The 14,503-nt window shown below is 41.6% G+C and overlaps 1 protein-coding gene across 1 annotated transcript in view; it reads right to left on the minus strand.

Annotated features, from left to right (window-relative positions):
- The window catches only part of LOC122464867 (protein eyes shut homolog), a 79,787-nt gene that overhangs the window by 15,672 nt on the left and 49,612 nt on the right, over window positions 1-14,503 (minus strand). Inside the window, exons 5-6 of the mRNA XM_043541924.1 lie at window positions 6,717-6,888; window positions 6,095-6,173 (exon numbers count right to left, since the gene is read on the minus strand). Coding sequence (XP_043397859.1) covers window positions 6,095-6,173; window positions 6,717-6,888 — 251 coding nt within the window. The remainder of the gene's footprint in view (window positions 1-6,094; window positions 6,174-6,716; window positions 6,889-14,503) is intronic.

Below are 14,503 nucleotides of genomic sequence, written 5' to 3' on the forward strand. Positions count from 1 at the left end.
GGGTGCAGCGGAACCACTCCCCAGCTCACCTCCACCACCCTCGGTCTGAGCAGGAAGCTGCTGCCTACCTCTCAGCCCTCTTCGGCTTCCCGCACGAACAGCTGATTCACTGGAAGCCGGGGGATGGTGTAGAGAAGCAGAGCAGGGCGGTGCATTCAGGGGAGGAGGCGGAGTAGAGGTGAGGTGAGCTGGGGCCGGGCGCGGGGCCGCTCCAGCCCCGGAGCACCCAGGGAGTCGGCGCCTAAAGCGTCATCGAATCATAGAATATCAGGGTTGGAAGGGACCTCACGAGGTCATCTAGTCCCACCCCCTGCTCAAAGCAGGACCAATCCCCAACTAAATCATCCCAGCCAGGACTTTGTCAAACCTGACCTTAAAAACTTCTAAGGAAGGAGATTCCACCACTTCCCTAGGTAACGCATTCCAGTGTTTCACCACCCTCCTAGTGGAAAAGTTTTTCCTAATATCCAACCTAAACCTCCCTCACTACAACTTGAGACCATTACTCCTCGTTCTGTCATCTGCTACCACTGAGAACAGTCTAGATCCATCCTCTTTGGAACCCCCTTTCAGTTAGTTGAAAGCAGCTATTGAATCCCCCATCATTCTTCTCTTCCGCAGACTAAACAATCCCAGTTCCCTCAGCCTCTCCTCATAAGTCATGTGTTCCAGTCCCCTAATCATTTTTGTTGCCCTCTGCTGGACATTTTCCAATTTTTGCACATCCTTCTTGTAGTGTGGGGCCCAAAACTGGACACAGTACTCCAGATGAGGCCTCACCAATGTTGAATAGACGGGAATGATCACGTCCCTTAATCAGCTGGCAATGCCCCTACTTATACATCCCAAAATGCCATTGGCCTTCTTGGCAACAAGGGCACAGTGTTGACTCATATCCAGCTTCTCGTCCACTGTAACCCCTAGGTCCTTCTCTGCAGAACTGCTGCCTAGCCATTCGGTCCCTAGTCTGTAGCGGTGCATAGGATTCTTCCATCCTAAGTGCAGGACTCTGCACTTGTCCTTGATGTGCACTTTTGATGTGATCAGTGGGGGAGCAGCTGCTCCCCTTGCTCCCCCCCAGCTACTCTCCCCCCGCCCCTAGGAGCCAGAGGGACCTGCTGGATGCTTTCTGGGAGCTGCCCCATGTAAGCATCTCCGGGACTCCCCACCTCGCCCCCTGGCAGGTGCCTCTGGCTCTTAGGGGTGGGGAGGGCACCCACTACGGTGGCCCATGAGACCCTCCTGCCAGGCTCTGGGGGCAGTCAGGTGACAGGGGAGGGGGGTGGATGGGGCAAGGGTCCTGGGGGGGGCGTCAAGGAATACGGGGGGGGGGTTAGATGGGGCAGGAGTCCCGGGGAGTGGGGGTGGGCAGCAACCCCCTCATGGGGTGAGGAGGGAACCCACTGTTAAGATTTTGTCAGCTGATCACTGATTACAGCATTTGTGGACCAGAAGAAAAAAGCTTTCTGTGATTGGCAAAACCAACCAAAAGCAGAGCTCTTTCCATCAGCTCAAAGCTGAAGTTCAAAGGAGAATATCAGAAAACAGAAACAAATTGTGGGAGGACAAAGCAAAAGAAATCCAAACATTCGCTGACAGACATGATATGCGGAGCTTTTTTTGTGAGACAAAGACCCTGTATGGACCAAGCTTATGTGGCCTCATACCGCTGAGATCCGAAGATGGTAGTACCATTCTTAAAGATAACAAATCCATCAAAAAGCTTTGAAGGAACACTACCAAAAGTTTCTAAATTGAGAATTGACTGTGACTGATGACACCATCAACTCCATCCTTCATTACCCAATCTGGGAAACTCTTGCCAACCCACCAACAGCTGAGGAGGTCTGCAAATCAATTAAACAAATGAAGAACAATAAAGCACCAGGTCCTGATGGCATACCAGCTGACGTACTGAAAGTCGGGGAGAAAAACTGACTAACACGCTTCATTTGCTGCTCCTCAAAATCTGGCGCACCGAAGAAATCCCTGCTGACTTACATAATGCTAACATAATCACCATTTTCAAAAAGGGAGACAGGGCTGACTGTGGCAACTATCAAGGCATTGCTCTACTCTCCATCACTGAGAAGTTTCTTACTAGAATCTTATTGATTCGGTTCCTCCCTCTTGCAGAGGAAGTACTTCCAGAGTCCCAGTGTGTCTTCAGATCATCATGAGGCACCACCAACATGATTTTTGCAGCCAGGCAGATCCAGGAAAAGAGTCAACAACAACACCAGGAGCTGTATATGTCCTTTATTGATCTGACCAAAGCCTTCGACTCTGTCAACCATGAGGCTCTGTGGAAAATAATGTAAAGTTTGGCTGCCCAGGCAAGTTTATTATCACTGTAAGACTCCTCCACAACCAGATGACTGCCTCCATCCTGGGAAGTGGCTCTAACTCTTAGCCCTTTGTCATCTGAACTGGCATAAAACAAGGGTGTGTACTGGCACCCAAACTTTTCTCCATTTTCTTAGCAGCTACGAAAACATTAACCCAAGACCGTCTACCACAGGGCATTGGTATCCAATATCGGACTGATGGCAACCTTTTCAACTTTTCTCATCTCCATGCCAGATCTAAAAAAATATTGGCAACAATAATTGAACTCCAGTACACAGATGATTGTGCTGTAATTGCACACTGAAAGGAGCCCTTAATTGCCCTTAATTGCTCTGATGATTACAAAATCCTAGGGCTAACTCTGAACGTCATCAAAACAAAAGTTCTCCCCCAGCCAGTTCCCGGTCAATCAGACCCAGCAAGGAAGATCTACATTGACAAAGAAGAACTGGAAAACGTAGAATACTTTGCTATCTTGGCAGCCATCTCTCACAGAGGGCAGACATAGATGTTGAGATTCAGCACAGAATCTGCTGCACCAGCCTTGCCTTTGGCAGACTGTCTCTCCAGGTATTCAAGAATCACAACATAAAGCAGTGGTAATCCAAACTCTCCTCAACATTCCTGTGAGACTTGGGTGACCTACAGAAAACACCTGAAAAACCTGGAATGCAATGACCAGCACTTTCTTTCAAAGATCCTCAACATAAAGTGTGAGGATCATCTCACTAATGTCAGTGTCCTCACAAAGGCCATCATCTTCAGTGCTGAGGCCCTGATTATCCACTACCAAGTGAAGTGGAGCGGGTACTGTGTGCGCATGCCTGATATATGCTTACAAAAACAACTGCTGTATGCCCAGCTACCATAGGAGAAAGGAAATGGGGAGGCCGAGAAACACTTTAAAGGCACCCTCAAGATAAATGTCAAGAGATATGGCATTGACACCACACTCTGGGATACAGCAGCCCAGGATAGGGATAACTGGCAAAGACTTGTCAGAGAGGGAACGTCCGCTTTTGAGGAAAATTGTCTTGCCCTGGTCACAGAAAACCACCAGAAAAGAAAGGAAACTATTATGCAGCAATTGTGGCCCAATCCTGTCTTCCAACACCACCTGCAACGTCTGCCAATGAGCCTGTGGCTCAATGATCAGTCTCCTCAGTCACCAAAGGACCCATGAAAAACAAAACCCGTGAAAGAAATCATCCTCAACACCGAGAGATCGCCGATGATGATGATGATGATGATGATGAGTCAAAGAAGAATTACTATGACTACATAGAAAACAGCATTTAATGGTTGGTTGCTCTCTTCTTAGATGAAAGCATGTGTGTCTATATTTTAGATGTAATTGTAGCTGTACATTGAGCAGATAGTACATCCTCTCTCTAACTTTGAAAGATACACAATATAATATTACGTAGGTAGGTAGGTAGGTAGGTAGGTAGGTAGATAGATAGATAGATAGATAGATAGAATACAAAGTAAAAAGAAAAGGAGTACTTGTGGCACCTTAGAGACTAACCAGTTTATTTGAGCATGAGCTTTCGTGAGCTACAGCTCACTTCATCGGATGCATAGCATATCGTGGAAACTGCAGAAGGTCTTCTGCAGTTTCCACGATATGTTATGCATCCGATGAAGTGAGCTGTAGCTCACGAAAGCTCATGCTCAAATAAACTGGTTAGTCTCTAAGGTGCCACAAGTACTCCTTTTCTTTTTACGAATACAGACTAACACGGCTGTTACTCTGAAAAGAATACAAAGTGTTATTGTTGCTGTGTTGATCCCAATCATCACAAAACCAGTGATATACCTGAGATGCATAAATGATATTTTCATCGTCTGGGGGGATGACCTAATCTTTCTCATAGATCTCCAACAACTTCAACAACCACCATCAACCCATTAAACTTTCTCTAGTACATTCCCACACTTGCATCCTCTTCCTGGATACTGCAATGAGCTTCAACAATGGAACCATACAGACATCTATATACAGGAAACCTGCAGATCACCACAACTACTTTTACATATCCAGTAACCATCCCAAACACACCAAGAAATCAGTTATCTACAGTCCGGCACTCAGATTACACAGAATATGCTCTGAGGAGAAACCCTGGTGTGTAAACCTTAACACACTTAAAAGCTACTTCACCAAATTAAGACACTCCCCCAGAGAGGTTGATCGCATCATGGAATGGGCCACCCAAATACCCCAAGAGAACTTTTTTCAATATGGCAATAAACACTCCTCCAATCACACACCCCTAATTGTCACCTTCCTCCCCAAACTGGAACCCATACTGTATATCATTAAACAATTACAACCCATAATTGATGGGGACCACATCCTGAATGAAATCTTTCCTGAACCCCCTCTTTTGGCCTTCAGACAACCTCTCTGCCTCTCCAAGCTCATCATCCGAAACAAGTTCCCCACAGACCAGGACAAACCAACTTGAAGTGACATCAGACCCTGCCAGAACAATAGATGCGAAACCTGTAGACATATCTTCACTGCTACAATGATCAATACACTCCACAACACATCTTTCAAGACCCATGCTTCGTACAAATACCCATGAGGTTTACCTCATTCAGTGCACTGAATGCCCCAGTCACAACTATGTGGGTGAAACCAGACAATCACTATGATTTCAAATGAACTCACATAGAAAAATGATAAAAGACAAAAGCAGCATATCACCTGTGGGTGAACACTTTTCAAAGAACAATCACTCTATATCTGACCTCTCAGTTCTTGTTCTCAAAGGAAATCTGTACAACACTTTGAAAGATGAGTCTCAGAACTTAAATTCATAACTTTGCTAGACACTAAAAAACATGGACTGAATAGAAACACTGGCTTATTACAACAATGTATAACCCAGTAACCACTGCTCCACGTCCCCAGTTTCCTTTTTTCCCTCTCCCTTCCTTTTTCATCTATTACTGGAAGGGTAATAACTGGCCATTTCACCTTGAATGGTCCCTTGAAATATGTGTTAAATACTTATGCTAAACAATCTGTTCTGCTTTGTATTTAGCTGTGACACTCTGAGTATGTTTTGCAGACCTGAAGAACTCCGTGTAAACATGAAAGCTTTTTTGTCTCATCAACAGAAGTTGGTCCAGTGAAAAATATTACCTCACCCACCTTGATTCTAGTATACAAAGAAGTCAGGCAAGTTTGTTAGTGTAAGAGCAATAGGATGTAATTTATAACCTAACTTTTATACCATAGATTTATAAAACTTCTTGGAAATTGCCATTTTAAATTTCTGGACTGTGCCTATCTTTAGCATAAGGAATTTAGGATATACTTCTTGTCCATAGGAGTCATATGTAATACAAAAATATTGCAGTCCACTGTTCACAATTCAAAATGTAGTTATGTTTCAGTAAACCATGTCAGCTATCTCAGAGATTTAATCAGCAAAAGCTATGCCAAACAGATGCATAACAGATTTTCAGGAAATTTAGATTTCATTCTTCTTTGGCCTTTCATATTTATCATAAACACTCCACTGCAAAAAGCTTAATGCATTTTCTCAATACTATTTCTAATACAGTTTCATATTAGTAACAAGAAACAAACTTTTCAATAATGGATTAAAACAATTCAATTTCTGTCTTGTGTTTTCAATAAGCAGAAATGTTTAAAAGTTACTGAAGTCAAATTGAGTTTCAAATAGTATGTTACCCTCTCCCTGCATAATTAAAATTAAAGACTTACATTAACATTGATCTCACATTTTGAGCCAGTCCATCCTGTTTCACAGGAGCATTGATACCCAGCAACAAAGTCTATACATCTGAAACACAAAATACAATTGTAAAGATCATCATTCATAGTTCTAACTCCAGCACCAACCATAACATTCTATTGTAGCCACATATTTACTAATCATGTGGGGATCTGATCCAACTCCTACTGAATCAATAGGATTTTTTCTATTAACCTTAATGGGCTTTGGATGAGGTATATTATGCAGGCTGAAGGGATTTTTAAAGGGCAGACATGCTGCTAATAAAACAAAGACTTTTCGTTTTAACCTGTTGGTATGTTACAACTGAAGAGTTGCTTTTAAGTATATTAAAGTCTAATTAATCCACATTTATTGAAAATCGCTTATGCTAATGAACACAAATGGAAGAAGAACTGAGATAATATACCAGTATATTATATTATCTTAAACAGGCAACATTTATCATCCTTAACTGTGCTTGTACTCCTACTTTATGGAAAGAACATAATTAAAACTATCTTTATCAACCTTCCCTTGTCAGTAAATCTTAAATATTGCAAGTTAAGTACATTTTCTTGGAGATAATAATAGTAAAATAAAAATAGGCACCTTCCATGAAGACAAGGCTCTGGCAAACATTCGTTAACATCTGTCTCACAGTTTATTCCAATAAAGCCTCTCTTACAGTGACATTTATAGAAGTTTATATCATCAATGCAACTTCCATCATTGAGACAGGGTGCTGATATACATTCGTCTACATTTACTTCACATCTGTTGCCTGAGTAAAAACAGAACAGTGATGACTTTAACTTTCAACTGTAAACAACAACAACAACACTCCAAACCCAATCAAAATAATTAAGGTTTACTTGTTTTATATTAGACATTCCAAATGTCATATTGTACATTTTCCAATGTTGTTCATGTACTACCTTATTTTATTCACATGTAGATTATTCCAATATGATATTCTTTATTGATGTGCAAGAAGAAGAAGTAGATTACAATATACTCCACAGGTAGCATCTGTAGTTTTGTTACGGCATAAAGTGACTTGGCTAGAAGGATAAATTGCAGACAGAGTGAATATGTATAGAGGCACTGGGATGATCATGAGGACAATTTTATGGTTTATTGGGAAGAAGAATTGAATGTACCTGTTTGTATTTTTGGTGTCACTGGGCTGAATGGTAAAAGCAGTAGGTGCTGCAGGTTAACACAGGTGTGCTTGTGATATGAAGAGATCTAGGGATTAGTTGAGGAGAGTAAAAGAACTGTGATTGTAATATGAGATGTGGGTGATATGAGATCCCAATGTGAGTTATCAAAGCAAAGAGGTGCATATGTACCTTGAAGTTCCAGCCTGCATCATTTCAATACAGAATTGTATAAGTTGTGTAAGTAGCAGGGCTCACACACCACCAGGGGTCAAGGATCTACCAAATCCCAGATAACGTGTGGAGAAGGGAAAGGGTCTTAGACCACCCCAGAAGGGCAAGCCCCCCTTAGACCCTAGATCACATGAGCAGGAGCAGGAATGCGGGAGTTACATTCCCATAGATCCTGGCACAAACACAGGAGAGGAATGTGGGGTTGATAGGAGCCCCTGCACCAAGCATTTTGAATGGTGCTGCTCCCACCAGGAGAACTAAAGTCGTTGACTAATAACATTGTAATCTGATATTCCCCAAAGGACTAGTGGATGGCATGCACTCTGTTGGTGTAACTCTCGAGCATCTGAGACCAGGATGTGATGATCTCAGCCTTGGTTTGATCTCTATTGTGAGCAAAAAAATGTTGCCAGAACATGTGAACTTTAAAAAAAGTTGTTTTTCTGTGGGGGCTCTATCTCATAAACCCCTTGTTCAAATGTCATAGAATCATAGAATATCAGGGTTGGAAGGGACCTCAGGAGGTTATCTAATTCAACCCCTGCTCAAAGCAGGACCAAGTCCCATTTTTTTCCCCCGGATCCCTAAATGGCCCCCTCAAGGATTGAACTCACAACCCTGGGTTTAGCAGACCAATGTTCAAACCACTGAGCTGTCCCTCTCTCTGCCAGATGCTGGGGGTGGGGGTGGGGGTGGGAAAGAAGCCAGAAGAGTACCAGAAGTCATCTACTACAGGACAGGTCCAACAAAGAAAATAACAGAACGCCACTAGCTGTCACCTTCAGCCCCCAACTAAAACCTCTCCAGTCCATCATCAACAATCTACAACCTATCCTGAAAAATGATCCCTCATTCTCACAGATCTTGGGAGACAGACCAGTCCTCGCTTACAGACAGCCCCACAACCTGAAGCAAATAATCTCCAGCAACCACACAACACAACAACAAAAACACTAACCCAGAAACCTATCCTTGCAACAAAGCCTGATGCCAACTCTGTCCACATATTTATTCAAGTGACACCATCATAGGACCTAATCACATTAGCCATGCCATCAGGCGCTTGTTCACCGGCACATCTGGGGGGAGGGATAGTTCAGTGGTTTGAGCATTGGCCTGCTACACCTAGGGTTGTGAGTTCAATCCTTGAGGGGGCCATTTATGGATCTGGGGCAAAAATTGGGGATTGGTCCTGCTTTGAGCAGGGGGTTGGACTAGATGATCTCCTGAGGTCCCTTCCAATCCTGATATTCTATGATTCTGTGATCTACCAATGTGATATGTGCCAGCAATGCCCTTCTGCCATGTACACTGGCCAAACCAGACAGCCTCTATGCAAAAGAATAAATGGACACAAATCTGACATCAAGAATCATAACTTCAAAAACCAGTAGGAGAACACTTTAACCTCTTTGGCCACTCAGTAAAAGACTTAAGGGTGGCAATTTTGTGACAGAATAATTTCAAAAACAGACTCCAATGAGAAACTGCTGAGCTTGAATTAATACGCAAACTAGATACCATTAACTTGGGTTTGAATAGAGACTGGGAGTGGCTGGGTCATTATGCATATTGAATCTATTTCCCCATGTTAAGTATCCTCACACCTTCTTGTCAACTGTCTAAATGGGCCATCTTGATTATCACTACAAAAGTTTTTTTCTCCTGCTGATAATAGCTCATCTTAATTAATTAGCCTCTTACAGTTTGTATGGCAACTTCCACCTTTTCTGTATGTGTGTGTGTATATATATATATATATATATATCTTCTTACTATACGTTCCATTCTATGCATCCGATGAAGTGGGCTGTAGTCCACAAAAGCTTATGCTCTAATAAATTTGTTAGTCTCTAAGGTGCCACAAGTACTCCTGTTCTTTTTGCGGATACAGACTAACATGGCTGCTACTCTGAAACTTTTCTTTTAGTAGTTTTCTTGCAAATAAATCCTACACATCTTCTAACCAACTATCTCAACATACTTAATGAAATATTGATTAATTCAGCACCAGAATATACCTGGAGGTAGACAGTATTATCCCCATTTTACAGAATGTGGAAAATGAGGTGCAGAAAGAATTAGTAACTTACAAAAGGGACATAGAGGAAGACCAAACCAGAAGTAAAAACCAAGACCTCTTGATTTTCAGTTTTGTGCTTTAGCCATAAGAACATTGTTCTCTTCTGTGATGATGCCTCTACCCAAGTATCTCAATCAGATTATTGGATTTAAAATATTAATGACTGGCATATGTGCACAGGTGCTTGTGGATGAGAAGTTTCTAAATTAAAATCTTGTTTCTCATTGCAACACATACAAAATATTTGGGGCTATGTGAAATGTTGGAACTGTCAGCAGAGAGGCCAAAGTACTTGTGCCAAGCACATTTGTGATTCCATGCAATCAGAGAATGGAAACAATACCCTGTGATTTATCTATTCAGATGATCCTATCTTCACTCTGCTCACTTTGCATGTATGTGTCAGCTCTCTCCCCTAGGCTTTGTCTGTCTATGTACATTGCACCACCTTTAGGACAGGGATTCTTTTCCTCTATATTTGCAAAGCACCTAGCACATTTTGGATGCTGCTCAACATAACTAATAAATGATTGATATCTTCACCAGAAATAATATTAATAATCACAACTAAATAACATAGCTTGAAGACTGATGAATTGAACACTCACAAATAACTACACATGATCAACCCAGAGTTTAAAATATCCACATGATTAGAAATACTGAATAATTACTAATAATGGATACATTTGAGGATATTATTCTCTCAGCTTTCTGATTCAGACATCGGACATGGTCAATGCCTGAAGGAGCTTGCTATATAGTAAACAACATACTGTAAATGCTAAGCTGGACAGATACAGGCTTATGTAAATGTGTTTGTATATATAAAATCATACATAAAAGCTTCCACATCCAGGGCTGTAGGTGCCTTTGGCACATATTGCAAATTCAAACACTGATGCAAAGAAGAGTAAAATTAATTTCCCAAAGCCAGGAAAGAAATCAAGAATACAAAATCTCAGCCCTCAAGCCTGAAGCTTCAGCACACAAATCCCAGCACTCGATGCAATTCTGTCCTTCCTCCCTCAAACCTGGGAAAAACATAAGTTTTACAGTGTGACGTGAAGCTCACCAGATTTAAGCTATTTCAGATCAAGGGGGAGGGGGGAAAAGTCCAAGTACAGGTCCAGTAACTGCCCACCTTGTATACAAGAAAGTACCAATTCAAGTGCAGCACTAATTGCAGCTGTGTCAATATCACGTAGCAAAAGAGGCAGTCTGCCAACTAGGTATGTCCCATGCTATTTAGGGCTTTATAGGTCAAAAACAGCATTAACTGCATTTTGAAACCAACAGCCATGGAAATCCTGGAACATTGGTGTCATCATCATAGATTGTTTCTCCAAAACCTCATGCAAGACCTGGTGTTGTCACATATGACATAGAATCATAGGACTGGAAGGGACATTGAGAGATCTTCTAGTCCAGTTTCCTCCACTCAAGGCAGGACTAGACCATCCCTGGCAGGTATTTGTCCAACCTGCTCTACAATGACAGATTCTACAACCTCCTTAGGAAATTTATTCCACTGCTTAATCTCCCTGACAGTTAGAAAGTTTTTCCTAATGTCCAACCTAAACTGCCCTTGCTGAAATTTAAGCTCATTGCTTCTTGTCGTATCCTCAGAGGTTAAAGAGATCAATTTTTCTCCCTCCTCCTTACAATAACCTTTTATGTACTTGAAAACTGTTATCACTTGTCTCTACACGAAACAAACCCCATTTATCTCAATCTTCCCTCATAGGTCATGTTTTCTAGACCTTTAATCATTTCTGCTGCTCTTCTCTGTACATTCTCCAATTTGTCCACATCTTTCATACATTCATAGATATTAAGGTCAGAAGCGACAGTTATGATCACCTAGTCTGACCTCCTGCACAGTGCAGGCCACAGAATCTCACCCACCCACTCCTGCGATAAACCTCTCACCTATGTCTGAGCTATTGAAGTCCTCAAATCGTGATTTAAAGACTTCAAGGAGCAGAGAATCCTCCAGCAAGTGACCCGTGCCCCATGCTACAGAGGAAGGCGAAAAACCTCCAGGGCCTCTTCCAATCTGCCCTGGAGGAAAATTCCTTCCTGACCCCAAATATGGTGATCAGCTGAACCCTGAGCATATGGGCAAGATTCACCAGCCAGATACCCAGGAAATAATTCTCTGTAGTAACTCAGATCCCACACCATCTAACATCCCATCACAGGCCATTCCTGCAATATGGCACCAGAATTGGACACAATATTCCATTTGAGGCCTAATAAGTGTGGAGTAGAGTGGAACAATTACTCTGTGTCTTCCTTACGACACTCCTGCTAATACATCCCAGAATGCTGTTTGCTTTTTTTGCAACAGTGTTACACTGTTGATTCATATTTAGCTTGTGATATACTGTGACCCCCATATCCCTATCTTCATACTGCTTCCTAGGCAGTCATTTCTCATTTTGTATGTGCGCAACTGATTGTTCCTTCCTATGTGAAGTACTTTGCATTTGCCCTTATTGAATTTCATCCTATTTACCTCAGACCATTTCTCCAATTTGTCCAGATCATTTTGAATTTTAATCCTATCATCCAAAGCCCGTGCAACTCCTGCTGGCTTGGTATTGTCTGCAAACTTTATAAGCGTACTCTCAATGTCATTATCTAAATCATTGATGAAGATATTGAACAGAAGCAGACCCAGAACTAATCCCCATGTTACCCCATTCCATATGCCCTTCCAGCTTGACTGTGAACCACTGATAACTACTCTCTGGGAACAGTTTTCCAACCACTTATACATCCACCTTATAATAGCTCTATTTAGGTTTTATTTCCCTAATTTGTTTATGAGAAGGTCATGTGGGAGAGTATCAAAAGCCTTACCAAAGTCAAGATATACCACATCTACCACTTCACCCCATCCACAAGGCTTGTTACTTTAGGATGTCTAATAGTTCCTCCGGAGTACAGGATGTTGACTGGGGGCTTTGTATCAGGCAATATGTTGAAGTGTTTGCCTAAGCTCTCCACATTCACATTTGGAGTCATGCATCAGCTTCCAATTGTTCATATTGTCACTCCAGCTCAATTTAGAATATATCAGTATTTTTGTTTGAGGTCAGTGCCTGGAAGTAATTGTCCTGAAGAAACTGGGTTCTCCCAAATCATCAGCATTCCCTGAAACTTTTTACCTTGTAGCCTTCCACAGCGGTGTTTTGGGGTGAGAAATTTTCAGAGGCAAAGCTCTTTCTAGACCTCTGCCTCTTGATGGTGAAATGTGTCCATGCAGTGGATGTCTTGTCTCTCCTTTTTTACTGAAGGCATCTTGCCTCACTGATAATGGTACAATCTCCCTAAGGCAGTATAGCAACAGTGTAGGAATTGGTTTCAAAGTCCCTTGATAATTCTAAAGGATTGATTGAGTTCAATATCGATTTTAATAGCCAGCAAGTTTAAAACAAACAAAAGGAAGTATTTCTTCACACAACACACTGTCAACCTGTGGAACTCTTTGCCACAGGATGTTCTAAATGCCAAGATACAACAGGGTTAAAAAAAAACTAGATAAATACATATTGGCATTGGCTACTGTTGGAAGACGGGATACTGGACTATATGGACCTTTGGTCAGACCCAGTATGGACATTCTTATGTTCTTATGTTGTGTGTATGGCTTGAACATGACCATACTCAGGCACAATACTCCACAGTTGGGTAACACAGGGAGAAACTGTTTGCTCTAAATGTTTTGGGGTCAGCTCCCCGTTTTGAGTTGGCCAGTTGCTGGAGTACACAGTTACTGGAGTTCACTTTCTTTTTTCAGCTTCTTGATGTGCTTTTTGAATGTCAGTGTTCAATCTACCATGACCCAAAGGTACACTGGATGTTCATACTGCTCAAGTACTGTACCCTTCCACGATATCTGGAATTTTCATTTGAAAGGTGCACACTTTTGTCTTGCTAGGATTGGCATTCAGGAACCATGTATAATAGTATTTTCTAAGTATGATCAGGGAGCCGGCTAGAGCTCAATGGTCACAACTAATTTCAGTTGGGTGGCAATACAAAGGTAATCTGCATAAATGAATCTTTGCATGTTGGGGAATTCTGATTGGTTATTTGTGTAGATATTAAACAGCCAGGGTGCTAACACTGAAGCTTGGGATAATCCAATCTGTTGAGTATGCCACTGATTTTCCTGACCATCGATCTCAACAAAGAAACATTGGTTCTGGAGCAGGGAAGAGATGACCTGGACCATCTTGCTCTTTCTCAGAATTCTTGCCAGTTTCAGTAGAAGTGCATGCTGATTTACAGTGTCATAAGCAGCCAACAGACCAACAAATACAGCCTCTGTAATTTTACATGTTTCAAAGGCATCTTTCATGCATTGAGATAGATCTTCAATTTGGCCATAGTATAAACATCCTGGATGGAAATAATCTTGGTGATCAATTGGCTACCCTTTCACTACTGGTGCTATTATACCCATTATTGTTTGCTTACATAGCTTGTAGATTGAACAGAGTAAGGATTTTGGGTGGTAACTCTTGGTTGTCACGTTCCCATTGAAAAGCTCTGAGTAAATTTAATTTAAGGTGTATCCCCATGTAGACTCATGGTAATGAAGCCAATTTTTCTTCTAATATTTACTTCCAATCCCTTTTATTATTGTTTTATCATTCTAATCCTGCTGTTGGTAAAAATAATGGTGCTTGTAGAAAACCTATTTTTTGGTATTTGAGTACTCAGTGAAGAATAGAACCAAACACTACATTTTCCTGATGTTCTCATCCCTCTGTACTACAAACTCTTCAACTCTGTGGAACTGAGATGTTTTAACTGATGTCATCATGCAAGAATAACTGAAACAATAACATAAATAGATATTTCATGAATACACTGTTAAACCAAAACTGAACAGAGGCACTGTT

This window comes from Chelonia mydas, chromosome 3 (assembly GCF_015237465.2).
Source record: "Chelonia mydas isolate rCheMyd1 chromosome 3, rCheMyd1.pri.v2, whole genome shotgun sequence".
NCBI lineage: Eukaryota > Metazoa > Chordata > Testudines > Cheloniidae > Chelonia > Chelonia mydas.